Source organism: Pelobates fuscus, chromosome 1 (assembly GCF_036172605.1).
Source record: "Pelobates fuscus isolate aPelFus1 chromosome 1, aPelFus1.pri, whole genome shotgun sequence".
Classification (NCBI taxonomy): domain Eukaryota; kingdom Metazoa; phylum Chordata; class Amphibia; order Anura; family Pelobatidae; genus Pelobates; species Pelobates fuscus.
This window is the reverse complement of record NC_086317.1, coordinates 155,816,495-155,836,885: the sequence shown is the minus strand read 5'-3', so window position 1 is coordinate 155,836,885 and position 20,391 is coordinate 155,816,495. Positions and strand designations below refer to the sequence as shown.

Genomic DNA, 20,391 nt, shown 5'->3' with positions numbered 1-20,391 from the left:
GAACAGCCATTGCAAAGAAACCAATGGCAAAAATGAATGCTAGGAATAAACACATAGCAGTATGTCTGATTTAGGAAGAACTGTCATTTAGTAAAGTAAATCCTGATAACATGCAAAAGGCACGCGGAATTAATTTTGCCTGTCCTGGGCGCAGGACAGGAAGACCCTCCCCCTTTAGTTCTGCTGTAGGCAAACAGCATTGTTGATACAGGGAGAGTGTGGCTGGGCCAGAGAGAGTGTGGTTTCTACCTGCAGTGGGTGCATACCACCTTCATCGTTCCCTCTCAGTCCAGAAATTACTAATGAGTGCTGGAGCGCGAAAGAGTGATTACGGTGGTCTGCACCCCGTGGATGTACATACCACAGTAACCCAAACTGTTCCAGCATTTCTCTTAAAGGATCACTATAGGGTCAGGAACACAAACATCTATTCCTGACCCTATAGTGTTAACACCACCATCTAGCCCCCCTGGGCCCCTCATGCCTCCATAAATATAGTTAAAATCTTACTGTATTCAAGCCAGAAGCTGTTACTATGTTAGACTCATGCTGTTGGACTCCGAAAAACAAGCAGTCTGCTGACATGTGGTAGCCTGATCCAATCACAGTGCTTCCCCATAGGATTGGCTGAGACTGACAAAGAGGCAGATCAGGGGCCCCTTTAAGCCGGTGATGTACCTCCCGCCCTGGATTGTTCTCCTCCTCCTGTAGGCTGGGGGGGGGGGGGGACGGGGATGGGGGGGGGGGGGGGGTCAGCATGAGGCTCAGCAGCAGAAGCAACTGCAATCTGCTCCCTGCTGTGTATCCTGCTGTCCGCCCAGTCCTACTGTTCTTCATACCCTTTTTAAAAAATTATCTTTAGTAGACACATGCAGACCCTCAGGCAGCTCCAGGCCCCCTCACTAGAACACCAATTAGTTTTCACCCATGCTGAACCACTACAGAATTTTAACCCCCGCTGGACTAACCATGCATTAATAAATAATCAAAATTATTTTGCAAGTCAGAACAAGTGGTTTCGGTTACCGCTTTATTGCCATAGACAAGTAGATTTTTTTGTATTTATTTTTTTACTTTCCACACCCCTGGTACAATGAAAAATGCATGCATTTAAGCAGGCAGCTTGACGTACTGTGCCCACAGTAAGGCTTATTCTGTACATCGTGGTGCATAGATCATTTTTGGACATTTAAAAGTTGCAGTCCTATTCCTAGCTATGCTATAATGGCTAACCAACCCTAAGGACCATCATCACTAAAGGATTATGGTATTGGTGCTACGAAATTACCTGAAATTTTTCCTTTAAGTCATTACAGTGATTACTATCTTCATCTTTAATCTTTTCCAGTGCTTTGGATCCTCCCTTTCCCATGGACATCACAGGGAATATAATTTCCCTGCTGAGTCATCAAGGTAGTCTCCTAGCAGTAGCAGTGCTATGAATATGTATGCACACAGCACAGTGATCAAATAGTTGGACAGCTTAATTGGGATCCTAAATGTCCCTATATGATTGCAGTAGCAAAGGGAGGTGAAGATGGACAAGATTGAGATAGACAACGAAGGGGTGGGGATATGGTGTATATGATAAGGATGGGATTTACTGAGTGTTGGAAATGGAAGAGGATTAAAAAAAAAATGTACAACTGCCAGAACTGTAAAAGTGTTTTGAGTATAAAGGAAACAGGCAAGGTAATCAATCATGTGAGAGACTACGGTTTAAAAAAAAACCAAAAAAAAAACAAAGCAGATTGACAAGACTTCTGGTTATTGCACTCTTGCCTTGATTTTTTGCCTTTCAGCTCACTTCTATCCCTATGCTACTGGGAGGGAAAAATTACATGACAGCCCAACTAAGCCATCTTAATTTAGAGCGGCACTGTCCCCACTGGCAGCAGAGGAATTAAAAACACATCTCATGCCTGGATTTGCACCAATGCGGTTCTCCGTGCCAAGAGATGCGAACTAAAGTGTGAGACATGGGATAGTGATGGATATGGACAGCAGAGAAATACCATAGAACATGTTTCAAGTAAAGCTGATTTAAAGGCCACATTGGTCTGTAAACATCACATATCTCTGAAATGTGTGCACTGTGTTTTCAATTTACCCACTGAAGTTGGGCTGGTTCAAAACTATTATATATATATATATATATATATATATATATATATATATATATATATATATATATATATATATATATATATATATATATATATATATATATATATATACACACACACACACACATACACACACAAAAATATGATTCTTGGCACTCACCCTTTCATACAAATCATCCAATTTTGCAATCCCACGTTGAAGAAATATATAAACAAAAATGAAGAGATGCACTCTGAGGACTTAACAAGTGAAAAAAAAGGGGGATTTATTCCAGTAGGTATAATATCAAAAATTGACAGACGTTTCGACCCATTCGGGTCTTTCTCAAGGACCTTGAGAAAGACCCGAATGGGTCAAAACGTGGTCAATTTTTGATGTTATACCTACTGGAATAAATCCCCTTTTTTTCACTTGTTAAGTCCTCAGAGTGCATCTCTTCATTTTTGTACATACATACATACATACATACATACATACATACATACATATATAAATGTAGGGCTCGACAAATCCTGTGCGCCAGGTCGGGATTTGTCAGTCCGTTCCCTCCTCCTCCTGTCTCTATCCTCATGTAGTTCTATCTGCTGCCTGCCGCCCCAAGTCCACCGCAGATTGTCCACTTACATAGCCTAAATTACCAATCTTGATGATCTCAGCCAATCCAATTCATTCCCATAGGGATGCTAATAAGCATTAGGATGCTATTGAGCATGCACGGCAAAATACTGCACCAATCAGCATCTCCTCATAGATATGCTTTAAATCAATGCAACTCTATGGGGAACCTTTAGTGCCTCCATGCAGAGTGTAGTGTAGTGCTGCACATTAAAGTGTAGTGGTTCTGATGACTGTAGAGTTTCTTTAAGAATTGCATTATTGCCATTGAAAAAAAAGCTAATTTTTCAAACCCATTACAAAAAAAGGCTATTACAAAACCTGAACATTAACATTAAGCTTGCATTATTTCTTAATGGTTTAACCCCTTAAGGACACATGACATGTGTGACATGTCATGATTCCCTTTTATTCCAGAAGTTTGGTCCTTAAGGGGTTAAAATAGGGATGCTTAAAATGTAGATCCCCAGATGTTTTAACACTAAAGCTTCCGTGATGCTTTGTCAGTCTAAAGGCATGCAAAAGCATCATGGAAGTTGAAGTTCTACAACATCTAGGGATCTACATTTTGGGCACCCCTGGTTTAAAAGCTCAGAACATTTCATTAGGATTCTGGTTTTAGCAAAAAAAAATCTGGAAAAAAACAACTTACAAAATGCTCATTCAATAAGAATGCAAAGGTCAGTTACACGTAAGTCAGTTCTGTTCTAATCATTAAAGGAAGGAAGAATGAAATAACCTATTTTAAATGCATCTTACTGCTATGCCAACAAAAAAAAAAGCCAACATTATGTCCATTATTTTTTTGCTGTATTAACGGATTCACAATAACAATGCTCTGTAGAAAAAAAGGCCCTTATTTGTAAAAATGTATTATAATGCCTGCCAAAAACAGTTGAATACAAATCGCAGGACTTACATAAATTCTGAGCACGTACCACTGAGTATGTGTACTGTATAAAAACACTATGAACCAGGGTTTGTTTTTACACAATACCACACAGTTAACCCTGGAAGGAATGTATTGAAATAAAAGGGCTGAAGAGACAAAAATACAAAATGTTGCCTTGGCATGAGCAACATACACAAGCTTTCATTCTATGGTGGCTTCTGGCATAAACTATCCAGTCAGGACACAAACTCTCCATAGTAACACACATATTGTGGTGTCTGTTAAATGATCTGTCTCTTTGTTTTGCTAATGACCTATGAAATGGCTAGCAATGCTGTTTACTTCATTAGCAACAGATCAAGAGAAAACATTTTACTTGACTAAGAAAGGCAAAATAAATTATTCTACCAGAATTACCGTATTTTTCGCTCCATAAGACGCACTTTTTTCCCCTCAAAAGTGAGGGGAAATGTCTGTGCGTCTTATGGAGCGAATATGAAGCTTTACTTACCTGTCTTGCAGCGTTGGCCGGCAGCACAGGGCGCACCGCGGTACTGGAACTTGAATTTCATGTTCCGGTTTCCGGCGGGACTGAAAGGAAGTGTGCACAAGCTGAGTGCGCACTTCCTTTCAGTCCCGCCGGAAACCGGAACATGAAATTCAAGTTCCAGTACCGCGGTGCGCCCTGTGCTGCCGGCCAACGCTGCAAGACAGGTAAGTAATTATGGGACAAGGGGAGGGGGACAGTATGGGAGAGAAGAATATGGGGGGGGGGGGGGTGAAGTCTGTGGGGAGGGGGATGAAGTCTGTGGGGAGGGGGATGAAGTCTGTGGGGAGGGGGATGAAGTCTGTGGGGAGGGGGATGAAGTCTGTGGGGAGGGGGGGGGGGAGATGAAGTCTGTGGGGAGGGGGGGGGAGATGAAGTCTGTGGGGAGGGGGAGGGGGAGATGAAGTCTGTGGGGAGGGGGGGGAGATGAAGTCTGTGGGGAGGGGGGGGAGATGAAGTCTGTGGGGAGGGGGGGAGATTAAGTCTGTGGGGAGGGGGGGGGGAGATGAAGTCTGTGGGGAGGGGGGGGAGATGAAGTCTGTGGGGAGGGGGGGAGATGAAGTCTGTGGGGAGGGGAGATGAAGTCTGTGGGGAGGGGGGGGGAGATGAAGTCTGTGGGGAGGGGGGGGGAGATGAAGTCTGTGGGGAGGGGGGGGAGATGAAGTCTGTGGGGAGGGGGGGGGAGATGAAGTCTGTGGGGGGGGGGGAGATGAAGTCTGTGGGGAGGGGGGGGAGATGAAGTCTGTGGGGAGGGGGGGGGAGATGAAGTCTGTGAGGAGGGGGGGGGAGATGAAGTCTGTGGGGAGGGGGGGGGGAGATGAAGTCTGTGGGGAGGGGGGGGAGATGAAGTCTGTGGGGAGGGGGGGGGAGATGAAGTCTGTGGGGAGGGGGGGGGAGATGAAGTCTGTGGGGAGGGGGGGGGGAGATGAAGTCTGTGGGGAGGGGGGGGAGATGAAGTCTGTGGGGAGGGGGGGGGAGATGAAGTCTGTGGGGAGGGGGGGGGAGATGAATTCTGTGGGGAGGGGGGGGGAGATGAAGTCTATGGGGATGGGGGGGGGATGAAGACTATGGGAGGGGGGGACACTATGGGACAGGGGAGAAAAAAATATTCTGTACAAACTGTCCCATAGTAAGAAACACTATGGGACAGTTTGTTCAGAATATTTTTTTTCTGGGTTTCTTCCTCTAAAAACTAGGTGCGTCTTATGGTGAGGTGCGTCTTATGGAGCGAAAAATACGGTAAGTCTTATGTATATCTATACATATATCCCTGTAGGTATTAATCTTGCACACAGGACCCAGAAAACCTTCCATATTGGAAACATGCAAAACATCACACTTGGAAAATATTCAAGTAATCCCAAGACTAGATACACGGAAATGTTGTCTAAACAAAGCAGCATTTCTCAAGAAAATAAACAGTGTGCATGTTTAATGTTATATTAGTATGCATTAGTATGCACAACCTCAAACGTACTCCATTCATAAGACAATTGCACACAATAGATAGATAGATAGAGCATGCTAACAAATTATTATTTATTCATTTTTTAACCTAGAGATGATAAAAGGACAACAGTCGCAAGGCATATTGTACTACTTACAGTAAGTCTCCCGATAGAAGGCAGTGCAGAGGGGCTCTCTTTTTCCACTGCAGCATCCTGTGCTGTGGCTTGGTCAAGTCTCATATAGGAATCGTATAAGCCTTCACCATATCTCACTGCAACAGGGGGAAAAAAAAGATGGTATTAGAGTAGATCCAACAGGTTTCTGCATGAAACACTTGTATAATGGGTAAAGAAAATCCTTTAAACCTAACGGTAATTATTAAAGGGACACTATAGTCACCAAAAAAACTTTAGCTTAATGAAGCCGTTTTGGTGTATAGACCATGTCCCTGCAGTCTCGCTGCTCAATTCTCTGCCATTTAGGAGTTAAATCAATTTGTTTATGAACCCTAGTCACACCTCCCTGCATGTGACTTGCACAGCCTTCCTAAACACTTCCTGTAAAGAGTCATCTAAAGTTTATCCTTCCTTTATTGCAAGTTCTGTTTAATTTAGATTTTCTTATACCCTGCTATGTTAATAGCTTGCTAGACCATGCAAGAGCCTCCTGCATGTGATTAAAGTTCAATTTACAGAGAGAGACATACAAATGTTTAAGGTAAATTACATCTGATTGAAAGTGAAACCGTTTTTTTTTGTCATGCAGGCTGTGTCAATCAGAGTCAGGGGAGTTGATACAAGGGCTGCATTAACAGAAACAAAGTGATTTAACTCCTAAATGGCAGTGGATTGAGCAGTAAAACCTGAGACTCATGATCTATACACTAAAACTGCTTCATTAAGCTAAAGTTGTTTAGGTGACTATAGTGTTCATTTAAATGTAAAACAACAATTTTAGAGATAACCCTTTATTGAAGCTAGGAGTGAGAAAACAGACCAATATTACAAGAAGCCTCTGCTATGTGGCAGAAACAACTTACGGTAATTTACAGAAAAAAAAGTTACTTTTCCAATGCTTAGTATAGCATACACTTCTCATGTTGTGTCAGACAATCCAAGCACCATAGTAACCTAAGTTCCTTTGCATTGGCTATAGAGCAAGGAATCCCCATTTAATCCTTCTCCATATGCCTACCTCCTCGTTTTTCCCCCCCATCGCTCAGCATTTCCTTTGCACTGCAATAGCTCAGCTCTACTATCCTATACCACACTATAGGTGGCTGAATGGGCTCATACAGCCACGATAAGTTTAGTTTACAAACAAAAATGAATGTATAGCATGTAAGTCGGTGCTTATGTTAGTACTTTTATTCATAATTATCCCTAAAAGGAACACCAAGCTCCATAAGCAATACAGTGCACTGTTATAGTTATAGTGCCAGCAGTGGCTTAACGCCCCCCCAATCATAGGTAGTCTAATCGTTTAAGAATAGTGTGACTTCTCAGGCGCCACTCCTCGCCTGCCTTACTTAGCCTCCGTTAGCCCCGAGCTAGGCCTTATATACACACATTACACATAATGCCCAACATTCTAAACGGACAGAAGGACACTTTACTTTAAGGGGTGTGAGTGGGGATGTTTCCACTGGAGGGCTTGCTAAGAAATCTTAGCAGACTGACCATTAATAATTTATGCAACTGAAATGCAATTTAAAAAAATAGCTTTAATTTCTTCTTTGTTGTGCATATTAACTAAGGCCCCCATTCCCTTTTTCTCGTGACCTTTGGCACATATTCCACTGTATTACATCACACCAATCATGTGACACGAGTTGCACTTAGAACTCTGCAATCAGGAAGCCTAATGCTCTGATATGATTTGGAATACCCATTTGAAGCATGCTGTACAGAGGCAAATACAGACAAGCTAGAAAACAATAGTACAGGGCTTTGATTTTTTTGCTTGTTTTCAGGCGTTTTGTTCTCTGTGACCATAAAGACTGAAAGGAAAGCAAATTCTGAGATACAGACATGCACCATAATGTGTGTCCGCAGTCTCTGCCCCTGCGTGACAGTCACCCATTCCCAGACTTCTTGCAACTGAGGGGTGTTTACTAAATGGAATTATAGCACATTCAGAATAAAACTCAAACTTTAGATCATAATAACAAAACTAAAAATGCATCCTGGGAGAGTTTTTTTCCATCTCGATTAACCCTGTCTTTTGCAAATGGTGGGACAATCATGGGAGTTCTGAAAGTGACAGAATTTTATCAGAAGTTCTTTCGTATAGAAAAAAATGCTAGCTTGATGCGATTACAGTGTAAACGTGATTCTGGGTGGGTAGCAGACAACAGAGAAGGAGCCTAATTAAAGGCACCTTGCCGACTAAATGCAATAAAACTAATAATTATAGATTTCAAATGCTTAATAAAAATAAATCAAAAGCCAATTCAGGAGTTGATGTATAAAACATAGTGAAGTACAAAGAGCTAAAGCAGGATTCTCTTCTGTCTGGCAATGCAAAATCTCTTTCACAAAATGGATGGGGTGGGGACTATTGTTTATAGAAATGTCTTGTTTTATTACAATATAAAACAAGCATACATAATGGGTAGTTATTGCATTATCACTAAACCGATCACCATAATCTTTTGATTCGGATTTACTCGAATCGGAGAAATAGAACAAGAAATTATCTTATTTAGACAAATTTGATGATAAACATATGAAAGACAGTTTAAATAGTGTTTTACAAGGGATTTGATAGTGTTATTACTAGAAGCTCTGTGATACCCTCATTTAAACTGTGTATTACTGTGATACAATTATAAACCCTGCATTTTATTGTGATGTGTTATTGTACAGTAGAGTAATACAATTTACACATATTCCAAAGCACTATAAAAACGGGGCACCGGGGAGAGAAAAGCAGGCCTTGTGGGACGGGCACAAAGATGGTGCTCATTATTTACAACCCCATTCCCGTAATCATTGAGTTAACGCACTCTGCTCAGAAATTAATAATTGATTCTAGAGCTAGTTGCTTTATTATTGCTACAACAAACTACATCTATTTGATACTGTTCAATGCAGGCATTCTTCTCATTGTTTTTTCACATGTTGCATTAACCTGGACTAGATACAAGCAGTTGTTTCAATATCTGCATTTCATTCAATTCTTTAAATGCTCCCAAGAGTGACTTATTAGAACTTATCTTTTTGCTACCAGCTGTCCTGCGCTTTCAGAAGGAAATTATAACACCTGTTGTTTCACCGGCTTATTTACCCTCTGCCTTAGTTCCTCTTCAAATGAAATAACTACTTTTGCCATCTACCTCCAGTAATCCCTACCGACACTTTAAAAGGACTGAGCTCTTCAGTTCACGAGCGTTTTCTTCAGCTCTTCTACATTTACAGCTACTCACAGATCCTTTAATAATGGTTTCAAAGTGGATATAGTTACAATTAGCCTTTTGAAGTTGTTTGAAGTTGACGTCAGAAGAGGGAGGAGAGTCCCCAGCACAGAGGGAGCACAGCGCTAGAAAGGTAAGAATGTAACCCCTTCCAACCCCTTCAGCACAGCGGGAGTGGGACCCTGAGGGTGGGGGTGGGGGGAGGGGGGGGGACCCAAAGACCCTATAGTGCCAGGTAAACGAGTTTGTTTTCCTGGCACCATAGTGGTCCTTTAACCTACCACATCTCCCTACTCCAGCCTCTTGGCCTTTCCTGTACCGGAGAACAGTATCTACTCTCTCTCTTTCACTTGCAGCGGTACATTGTTTTTTGTTTTTACAAGTATATATATATATATTTTTATATTCACACACATACATACACACACTTACTACTTAATGTATTCCACTCCACATTTGTTATAAAATATTTTATATTTTCTTTTTCTTGCTGCTACATCATTTTTAAGGGTTATTTTTAGTTTAAACAACAATTCTATTAAATTCTGCTTCTAGTACACTATACCGATGACAGTGTTTTTATGGGCCAATGCTCTATTATTAATAAAAAAAAACATCCAGAAAATGGTGAATTGGGACTTGATTAGTGATTGTTATTGCATCCAGTAGCTATGTATGTAAAATGGTATAGTTGTTGCTAAAAACACAATTGTCAACAGCATGATGTCTGTCACTGATAACCTATTCAATAAAGCAAATTCTGGAAACTACTGTGAGCTGTTCAACTTCATTGTTAAGGCCAGTAGAACTTCCTGCACTTTGCAATGTTGTACGCACGCATTTTTATAAATGGGAGTGCACTGGTTGTGAAATACATTCATTGAACAATAAGGTTAATTACCATTAGTGCTTTGCCACACTGGTTATCAACAATTCTAAGGACCTAAAAATAACCTGGCTAGAATCAAAAGTCTAGAATTTAACAGGCTGGAACTTCTGGCTGACACACTTACGAGGATACTCTTAAAGGAGCACTATATAAAATATAAAAAAACAAAGCGGGGGGCCAAAAAATATTTTAAAAAACTAACTAAAAAAATGTTAACAGTTACATATCTTGACTATTGAGAACATGATATAAATTCCCTTAAAATTTGTCATATGCTAAGATTTTTAAATGTTTTGATAATTCTTGTAACATACACGGTTTACTTCCTGTTGCATTTGCAAGTACATGCTGCACATATGGAGTTCTTAACATAACTTTTAAAGTGATAGTATAAAAGTGAGAATGTAGAGCCTACAAAAATATATATGTGTAAAATATATGCAACGAGAAAAGGAATGGTGTATTCCCATAGCACTTATGACCTAGATCATTTGGAGAATATTTAAAATTGTTAGGTTGGCATATGGTGATGCAGTATATAATAATACAGATACAATGTTAATCAATCAATTTACAACAATACAACATTTAATTGGTTTTCTCCTACTTATTACTTTATAACATGAATGTTGACAGGTTTTCCTCCTAGAAACGAATGAGAGCTGATCACACATGCTCCTTAAAGCGACCTTGGACTTAAAGGAACACTAACGTTAGAAACACAAACACATCATTCTAACCATGGAGCGTTTGCGCAACACTGACTCAGGAAGCCCCTCAAGTGGGTTACTGAGTTACTGCCACCAGTGAGTTACTGCCACTAATGAGTTACTGCTAGACAGTATATTAGCAGTGTTTACATTACAATGCCTGTATTAAGCTGTAGTTCTGGTAACTATAGTGTCCCTTCAAGGCCACTGTAGCTAAACTGAAAGCATCAAGGACTGGGAGAATTGTTTTCACCTTAAATTTTAAATTCACATTAAAATCTTTAGTGAATAACCATGTATGTTGAAATACTTGCATAATAGTTTTTTGAATTAGCTGCAGTGGCAGCTGACTGAAACCAAGAACAGGAACAAATATCTAATCCAAAGTCTTATTGAACCCAGTTAAATATGCAGTGCACATATGAATGGTATAACGTGCGGTGCATCCCCAGTAGAAATGTCAGCTTGCTGCACATATGTACAACTACTGCCATGTTAACTTTAGTTGACTAAATGTATAATTAAAAAAATGCTAAACTACTGAATATACATTGTGACATTCACTTTCACCCAAAAAAATTCTTAAATAAAATGTAAAAAGCGCTCTACAAAAATCTAACATAGTCTGTCAATGTAGGAGAGCCTGTAATTTTAAGTTATTATATTCTAGCATGCTTGGCAATACAAGTCAGCCTTTTAGTTTGTACTGTATAAGATACCTGTCATTTTCTTGCATGATTCACTGCTCAAAACTGTGTTGTGACGAGCAGACTCCTATGGCAACAACTAAAGTTTCTGTTTATTTTGAAAGGTCCTTTATACTAACAGCAGATAGGAGTTCATCGATTGATACATTTGCCTCACATTAATGATGGTAGTTAGAAATAATTAACCTTTAGGTATGCATTATTTTTCCCACTTACAATATGAGTGAATATCGATCAACATAATTAAAAGATAATATTCACGCACAACCCGATACCAACATGCAACTTAGCCAAGGACAGAACATACCATGTAAAATATCTCCCAAGGGGCCACATACATGGAACTATGGAAGGAACGCCAGAACACAGCTGGACCATCAGTGAGCAGTGAAGTCATCTTGCACGCTAAAGTGCTGCCACGACAACTGTGATTTATATACTACTCACCCCAACAAGTGCTATAATAATGTATACTGGGGCATGGGAAAATGGAAGGAACAGCTGTTCCTTTTTTGACATAAAAGGGAAACGTGTCAGGCACATGGACCTCTTTACATTTAAACATTTGCAATGAGCAGATATTTATGGTGCTTGTAGCACTACTTGAAGCACCATTACCACTTCACTGATTTGAATTGGTCATATTGCCTGGAGTCTGTATGAGCAATGCCTCACTTTGAAATGTTGCACATATGGAGTTTGACCCCTTTGCTGCCAGAGGTACAACTCCACTTCCAGAAGCATCTTTAGCCAGCCCAGAACAAATTTCCAAACTGGCTACTGCCAATTCTGTGCAAAACTGACATTTGACGCCAGCACGCACAGCAATGGGAAGTGATGTCAGCCAAGAAGGATCAGGATGAGTTAGAATTCGGCCTCGGCAATGGAAAAGAGGTGCGTTTAAGCCGCTTTATTTTGAAGGGCACTGGAGGTAGGGTGGACAAGCACAGGTCTTACTACAAACAAAAAAAATTATATTTTATGGAAAAACACTGGTAACAGAGTAACCCTTTAATTTAACAAAAAATGGCCTAATCACATTTGTGGATGACAGATTCACATTAACGATGGAGCTACCAACTCTTACCCATGATATTACAAATTTAACAGGAATAGGAAATAACAAAAGATGGAAATGGAATGGACCTTCAAGTTGAACTGGACAAAGGGCTCTTTTCGTGAATGTTCTAAATGTGAATGTTTAGGAATGCAGGTGCATGTCGAAGGCCAATATTCATACTTTTAATTAATCTCTTTCTGTGTTCCATGGCAGAAATCTTTTTTATATGTTATATACAGCAAGAATTAATGTTGCCCTGCTTACCAATGATTATTGTTAAATCCGCTCTGCACATGATATTTGCATGCATGTGATTAATCCTGCCAACAGACTAATAATCCAAGAAATGAAAGGGTTTATTGATACAGTTCTGCAAAATGTTGGACATACCACTTTCAGCTGTCTTCTCTATCATGTTATTCAAAAAGAATTATGTCATGCAGGAAGAAGCCCATCAAATACAAAATATACATGACAGCATGCGTGCTTCGATAGTAGAAAGAATTTATGAAATCTTCAGACAACAATAAAGAGAAGATAGACCACATTCTCTGGGATAAAATTAGAGTCTGGTAAAAAGAATTGTTGATTTCTGAAAGAAATCCTCAAAATGTATTTATATTCGAGACTTCAAACTTTCACCGTTACTCACAAAAGTGAGAATTCAAAGTGAATTTCAAATTTAAGACCTAAGTAGCTAAACTGGAATCATAGCCTTGAACTTGAAATTCTCATGTTCGTGAATAACCCTGCATGACTGCCTGAGCCTTATTACAATTACACAACATTCCTGCCAGCACAGTCACATCGAATTAAGGCATCGGTGAGATGGACAGAACAGAGGAAAGGTCAAAATAAAACGCGTTACATCTGTGTACAAAATCTCACGCAAAGTGTCCAGCAATTAAAGAGCTTCCAAGATTCTGTATCCATTCAACATTAACTAATATTTCACAATATGATACTGAAAAAGCACATATTCAACAAAGATCAATTTTATGGATTAAATACAGCTTGAAAGCTTGCTCAGTTTTTAACGTCTGGCAATTTACAATAGGATTGTAAGCTCTACGGACAACAGCACTGTATTTTAACTTTGCATGACAAATACAACTGGAAATTTCTATTTATCAAACTCTATGTAAAAAGATTAAGTGAGGATAAATCAGGTATGGAGTAAATGAATAACAAAACTACCATCCCTTGTGGTTAACCTTCTGTGATGGGTGGGTTTTTCCCCCCCTTCTAATATTTTTTATTGACAAATTTTTCAAAAAGTTTATAAAAAAAAAAAAACAATAAATGAAGACATAACCTACTGACAAATTAAAATAAAATAAAAACAATGGAACAGTGATGTTTTTCAGCTCTTTATACAAAAATTTATTAAACAAATCCAAGCAAACTTAAAATCCAGGTAACTAGAGAAAATGTTGCTGTGGGATATTTACACAAAAAAACAAAAAAGCTGGAATCATGGGAAATCATGGGAAACGTGCAAATTTAGATATACACATATCTGCATTCCTAACGCTATCATCCTGATTTGATTGTATCAGGTATTTATAAATAAATGAATACAAATAAAACAAATTACTGATCTATTGTCCAGGAAAATGTGACTTCACATTTGTTGTGTGCGCCAACAGAATTCACACCCAATATTTTTCCTAGAACAGTTTTCTAGGAAATGCACCAATATTTCTCACAACAAAATATTAAAAAGCTAAAAATAGAACATTCTAATGCATAAAAAAAATAAATACCTGAAAACTGTATGGATGAATGGAGCAGATATACTGCAGATGATATCAGTTTACACACAACCAGATTCAAGGTTTAATTAGCTGTGTTTTGCTTGAGATAGATCTGCAGACTACACATCCCCTTTGGGGAGGAGACGGAGCTTTCTCTCTGTGTGCAGACGCCACACACAACAGGGACAATACTTGTATAAGGTAACATGGACCTGAATATTGCAGCTGATTGACAGTCCTTGTGGGATGTCTTATAGCTGTGTGATATTTACAAACTGCAGGCGCTCCAAACCACTCTCAGAAATTAAAATGGGCCAAGGATGCTAAAGGCACAATGCAGTTTGCAGTAATACTAAAGTGCTTATGGAGCTTAGACTGACCATTTAACAAAGCAAAAAAAAAAAAAAGATTTTAGCTCATCGGTTTTAAGGGTATGGCAAAATTAGAAACTTCAGCTTGGTATATTAAAGCAAAACAGTCACCATTTGGGGACTTTGCAAAGATGTCGGATTGCAACTGGTGGTCAGGCACAGGGTGTGCATGCAAGAGAGTACAGGAGGATCTTGTGAGACTGTGGGATCTTCCATGGATAAATCTGGGAATTGACACTTTTTGATGGCTGTAGCTCCGCCCAGTGTCTAGAAGGGTCAGGTATATGAAATAAACAGAGACAAAGAAGACCCTAATTTGTCTCAGTATATCTCTTGGCTGTCTTGGTGTTTAAGTGAAATTCTATCTTTATGAAATACCCATTGGGAAGGGGGTGACAATGTCGCTTTAAAATTTAAATAGTGGATCCTACACATTTTCTGGTGTAACGTGTCGACCAATTTTTAAGTTTATGAAAGTAAATAATGCAATATTTTCATGATGAGATTTACTAGAGTGCAAGTCTTTTTTATATAGACATTACAAATATGTGAGAGAGAAAGAATAAAAGTCAATCCCTAAAAAAGGAGAACTATTTAAACAATTCTTGCGTACAAGACAATGGACAAAAGTATTTTCCATGGAAATAAATCCAAACACGCAGCCTTCGTGTACTCTATCGTAGATGGGAAAAGGTTCCTGCGTCAAAAAGATGATGAAAGCAAGGACACCATCCAAAATATTGATGCTGTTGTAGAAGCACCCTGCTAATTTTTTACCTTTGAAATACGAAAGGGAAATACATTTATAAACGTTAGGTTAAGCTGTCTTTTCAATCTGGGACACCAAGTAAGCAAAAATAACCAAAGTATTATAATCAATGTGATTGTTGAATTAATCCACCCTTAGCCAGACTGTCATGGTTTCCAATGCTACTTTAAATATTAACAATACGAAAAAAACTAAACAAAAACATGCCCAGACCAACAGACTAACAAAAAGCAGGTCCAAGAAAACAATCAACTATTGAGGATCAAGAAGGCCCCTTAACTTAACTTAACTTAAAACAGAGACCTGTAGATGCTCTGTTACTGCATATTATTAGTAGTATATTTAATAAAGTAATCACATTGTTATGTGGATGACATTTTTTGAACATTTTTTGCAGGAAGCAAACACTCATTTTTGCTCAAAACATAACATAAGAGAAAGTTTACGTGTAGGAATTGTGTATAAATAGTATAATTCAATCCAAGGATGTTCACCAAAGTGTTCATTACCAAGAATTCAAAATGAGCTTCCAGTTTGAGGGTAAAATAGCTAAAATTAAAATATAGCTGACTGAGAATATTTGCAAATCAGTCATTTGGTTCTAAAATGTAAAATTCACTTTAAAATCCCCAACACATTTGTGAATAACTCTGAATCTTATTTTTCCACTTTATCAGTAGCAGATGTCAGAGAGGAGGATTATGGTATTATTTTAACTATAGAAGAAACATCTCTATCTAAAGCACGGGCCACAATTAATTCAGTATATCTATAAATAATTCCACTGGTGTGAGGAACCATGGGTCCATGACAGTCTGTGTCCAGTTCAAGCAGCAGAGGTGAAAGGGTATTTACTTATCTCTGCTGGGCATTGCATTCTAATAAACAGGACAACTGTAATGACCAGTTAAGTGTGCATAAAAATATCCAACAGATGTAAAAAAATAAAATAAAAAAAAAAAGAAGGTTAGGTTTACCTCGTCCCCGAATACTAACATTTATAGTGGTTAGTTTAAAAACTTAACATTTTGCACATCTAACAAAAAAAATTACACAGATACTAGTAGTCCCAAATGTATAATGCAGATCCCCCTAAATATTTATCAGCAATAATATGCGCGCGGTTTTCGTTGTTGTTAAAAAAAAAACCGAAACAATGCAATGACAATCTAAACATGGTTTACATCGCTAAACTCTGTGATACGCAAGTTAAATGATCAACATTGGCTGTTATGTATGTAACAGGATTACCTTAATCTTCTATAAAACTAAGGATTAAAAGCTTTACTGGATTTTTATTAAATCCCTCCATCAGGCAAAAGTGGCATTGGGTTTTATGGACAAACAGCTTCCCATGTACCGTCCATCATTCAATAAGAATCTACATTAGTAAATAACCCACTTATTATCCTAAATTAGCAAAATCATAGAGGTGCAAATTATTAATGCCATGATACGGTTTCTTATGACAGGCATATAAATCAGACACGGAAAGCAATATACCTGCTGTTCTTCGAATAGTTGTGTTAAATATATATCAATATACATAGATAAGCTTAAACATTAATTGTGCACCTGCAAAGTACTTTGGGAAAATTGGAATTTTTAATGTTAATTGATACCAGGCCTTCAAATTATTTTTACTTTAAGACGTAGTTAGTAAAGCATAATGTTAAAATATATTGTATTTAAAAATGTCCTGCAAATGGTCAAATTAGAAAAAAATTATATTTTCCATTAATCACACTATACACTACCACTTTATTTCATTTATTTTATAGCACTCTAACCCAAGGTGCGAGTGCTTTATATAGATTAGTAATAATATATTCATGAATAGTATAATCACAGAGTACATAGGACATTGGGATATGAAATGATAAAAGAACATAAAACAGAGTCACGTGTCATCAAACAGGGTTGATGTAATAACAGTCTTTAGAGAGAACACTGATGCTTGAATGCTTTTGTTTTATGTACTTCTTCATGTTTATTTCATCAAACGAAACATAAAAACGCAGAATCGGGTGGAAGAAAGATACTTGCTTATGTATCTATGTAGAAGATCTAAGTCAGGATGGTAGGGAGCAGAAACCAATGGGGGAAGGGAGTACGGTCTGAGATGCAACTGAATTGTATGTCAAGGTAAGTGTTTGTGAATGTGTGTGTTTTAGGTGTTAGGGGAAAAGCAGTAAGTGTGGTTTACCAGATATGGGGAGTTTTGTTTAATCCAGTAGTAGGATGGCTAAGGGTGAGCATGGTAGGAACAGGATAGTAGAGTGTGGAGCTGCAGTGCAGCACTGTTAAGATACATGTCCAGGAGTAGTGGGATTTGCACTCTCGGGCAGCAGCTGCTAATGTAAACATGACATGCATAACCAGCAGATAATGTAATGCTCCAGATCAAAGGAACCGTAAAAGAACACTAAAGTCACCCAGACTACTTCATCTTAATAAAGTGGTTTAGGTGCAGTGGTCCTGGACGTTTAACACTTCAAGGGAAAACACTGTCATTTTGCAGAAAGGGCAATCTTTACATTGAAGTGTTAACATGCCTAATGTGACTGTCATACTGTCAGCCACAAGAGGCACTCACGCTGCCACAGACCAAGCAAAACTCAGTCACGTGACGTAGCAGCTCATGAGAAACATTGGATTGGACAATCGCCACAGGAGGCCATGCCTCCTCGATTGTGTCTTTGGAGGCGGAGAGGTAAGCAGTGCCAAGGGAGTTTCAACACTGGACAAAGACGAGTAATTATTATTATTTTTGTTAATTCATTTCATAGCAATGGGGATCACTACTCTAGATAAGGACATGGACATTGACAACTAGTGTTCGTTTAACCCTAAAAACAACGTAATATAAAAAAGAAAGATACCCAACGGTCAACTATGTGCTACTGGAAAATAATGGCATCTTGGGGTTCTAAAGACATTCATGATTCCTTCAGTCTCATGGAATATTATGATGTCTCCAGCACCCTCAAACACATTTTTCCCAACGATACAATGCTCACTAATGTACACACACAAATTTATATATATGTTATTTTTAAATACACGTGTATGCATATTACTAGGCACAGTCATAAAACTGGCAACTAGACATTACTGGACATCTGCCATCAATAGCAGAAGGTGGATCAGATATGTGGTGACAGGTCAATAATGCTAAAATATAGATAAGGGCTGTTGACACATTCATCTCAGCTACTTAACCATGCAAACTATGTTTCATACCATTCCAAATAGTGACACATAGTATATCACTTCTTCAGACACATAATGTATTCACTAAATGTCAAATAACATTGAATTGAAAACTGAATTGCAAATCTAAGGCTAAAATTGCTTATTTAGGGGGAAAATTACAACTCAGCTATAGTCACAACTAGCCAAAATTGTCCAATTTGGTTTTCAATTGATTACAATTTAGATTTCAGTAAATAAACCCTATAGAAATACAAAGTTCTCTTCCATATGTACTTATTAGAGAAATGTACATGAGGTATACAAGGCCCTCCCTGCAAGTCTGCATATTTATTATCCCTGTTAAATGAGTATATTATGCTACAATATATCAAGCACTGAGTACAATGGCTAGATTTAAAAAAAAAAAAAAAAATGTTAATAATAAATATATCCATGCATGTAGATTTTAATATTGCGTTTACGGCTATTTTTCGTTTATGCATTTTCTGGATTTGTCTGCTTTTATGACAACATTTTAATCCATTGTGTGGGTGTTAACCTTTTATTGACAGACACAAATTATAGCTTTTTAACCAGTTCTTCAATTGTAAAAACAGCATAGCACCCAATGATTAAAATGTAATTCAGCTAAACTCTTCTCATTGTCATTAAAACCTCTACAGTAAGCAGGTAATTGTGTCCAGTTCTCTGGGGGGGGGGGGGGGGGACCAACATGATGTGTCTGTTCCAACCAAGGGGAACTCACCGAAACTAGCACAGTTACATCCCCACATTATTATATTATTATACTATCGAATCATTAACTTTGGTAGATTGTGTTGGCTTTATAAGTAAAGCACAGCTATGTGTGCAGAGCCTTTTACATACCAAGGTGAGCACATTAAAAATGCTAAATAGCAGTGATGGGGGCATCCACTCTCACTCCATGCAGTGTGCATTGTACATGTGCTGCTATTGAGGGCACAATACATGCAGCCTGGCACACAGTGTGGACTACAGCATCCTGTCTGGCTGAGCATGATGGGAAGTGTAGTCTCTGTAGCCAGCACACTGATGGCTAAGCTTGGCTCCCCATGATCCTGAGTGCTGGCTGAGCATGATAGGAGGTATAGTCTCTGCAGATCACCCAGCACACTGATGGCTAAGCTTGGCTCCCCTTCACCCTGAGTGCTGGCTGGGCAGGGTAGTTGGAGCCCCCATTGAGCTGTACACACCGCATGGCACACAGTTACAGTAACCCCCTCCCCCATCACACTGCTAATCCATACTGTACCTGCTGTAATGGGGCCCTCCGGCTTCCTGGTGAGGAGCATCATGGCTGGCGGTGGGGGGAGAGGGGCGATGAGGGGCCGGTGTAATCCATCCCCGGGCAATGCTGGGGCTCACAGACAGGGGGCTGACAGGGACTCCACCCGCCGGCCGGCCGGACACACACACACTGGGGACACAGGGAGCAGCAGACACTGAGCCAGGCAGTGGGCGGGGCCAGAGTGGAATGTTATCGTGAACCAGTCACAGAGGGGCGGTTCCACATCGGGGTAGGCGGGGGGACAGACCAACTCGCTACGTGACTACGGCAACTAGAAGGAGTGCGGAGGAAACCATGGCAATAGAGGGGGGACCTGTGGGTGGAAGGGCGGGGCTTGGCACGGGGCGGGGTTATTGTGCGGTTATTGACGGAAGCGGGGGCGGAGCCTGTTACTCCCAGGGTCTGGCTGCACGGGCTGCTGTCCTGGAATACAGGGGCAACAGGAAGAGCTCGAAGGCACGGGGGGGAGGAGCTAATCTAACTGAACCCGGATGTCGGGGGCTTCCAATGGGGAAGGAAGGGGGGGGCTTCCAATGGGGAAGGAAGGGGGGGGCTTCC

The 20,391-nt window shown here is 39.6% G+C and overlaps 1 protein-coding gene across 1 annotated transcript in view; it reads right to left on the bottom strand.

The window, feature by feature from the left end:
- Positions 1-20,072, bottom strand: part of DYRK3 (dual specificity tyrosine phosphorylation regulated kinase 3) — a 32,015-nt gene extending 11,943 nt beyond the window's left edge. Inside the window, exons 1-2 of the mRNA XM_063451121.1 lie at positions 19,798-20,072; positions 5,786-5,901 (exon numbers count right to left, since the gene is read on the bottom strand). Coding sequence (XP_063307191.1) covers positions 5,786-5,901; positions 19,798-19,840 — 159 coding nt within the window. The 5' untranslated portion in view covers positions 19,841-20,072. The remainder of the gene's footprint in view (positions 1-5,785; positions 5,902-19,797) is intronic.
- Between the last annotated feature and the right edge of the window lie 319 nt (positions 20,073-20,391).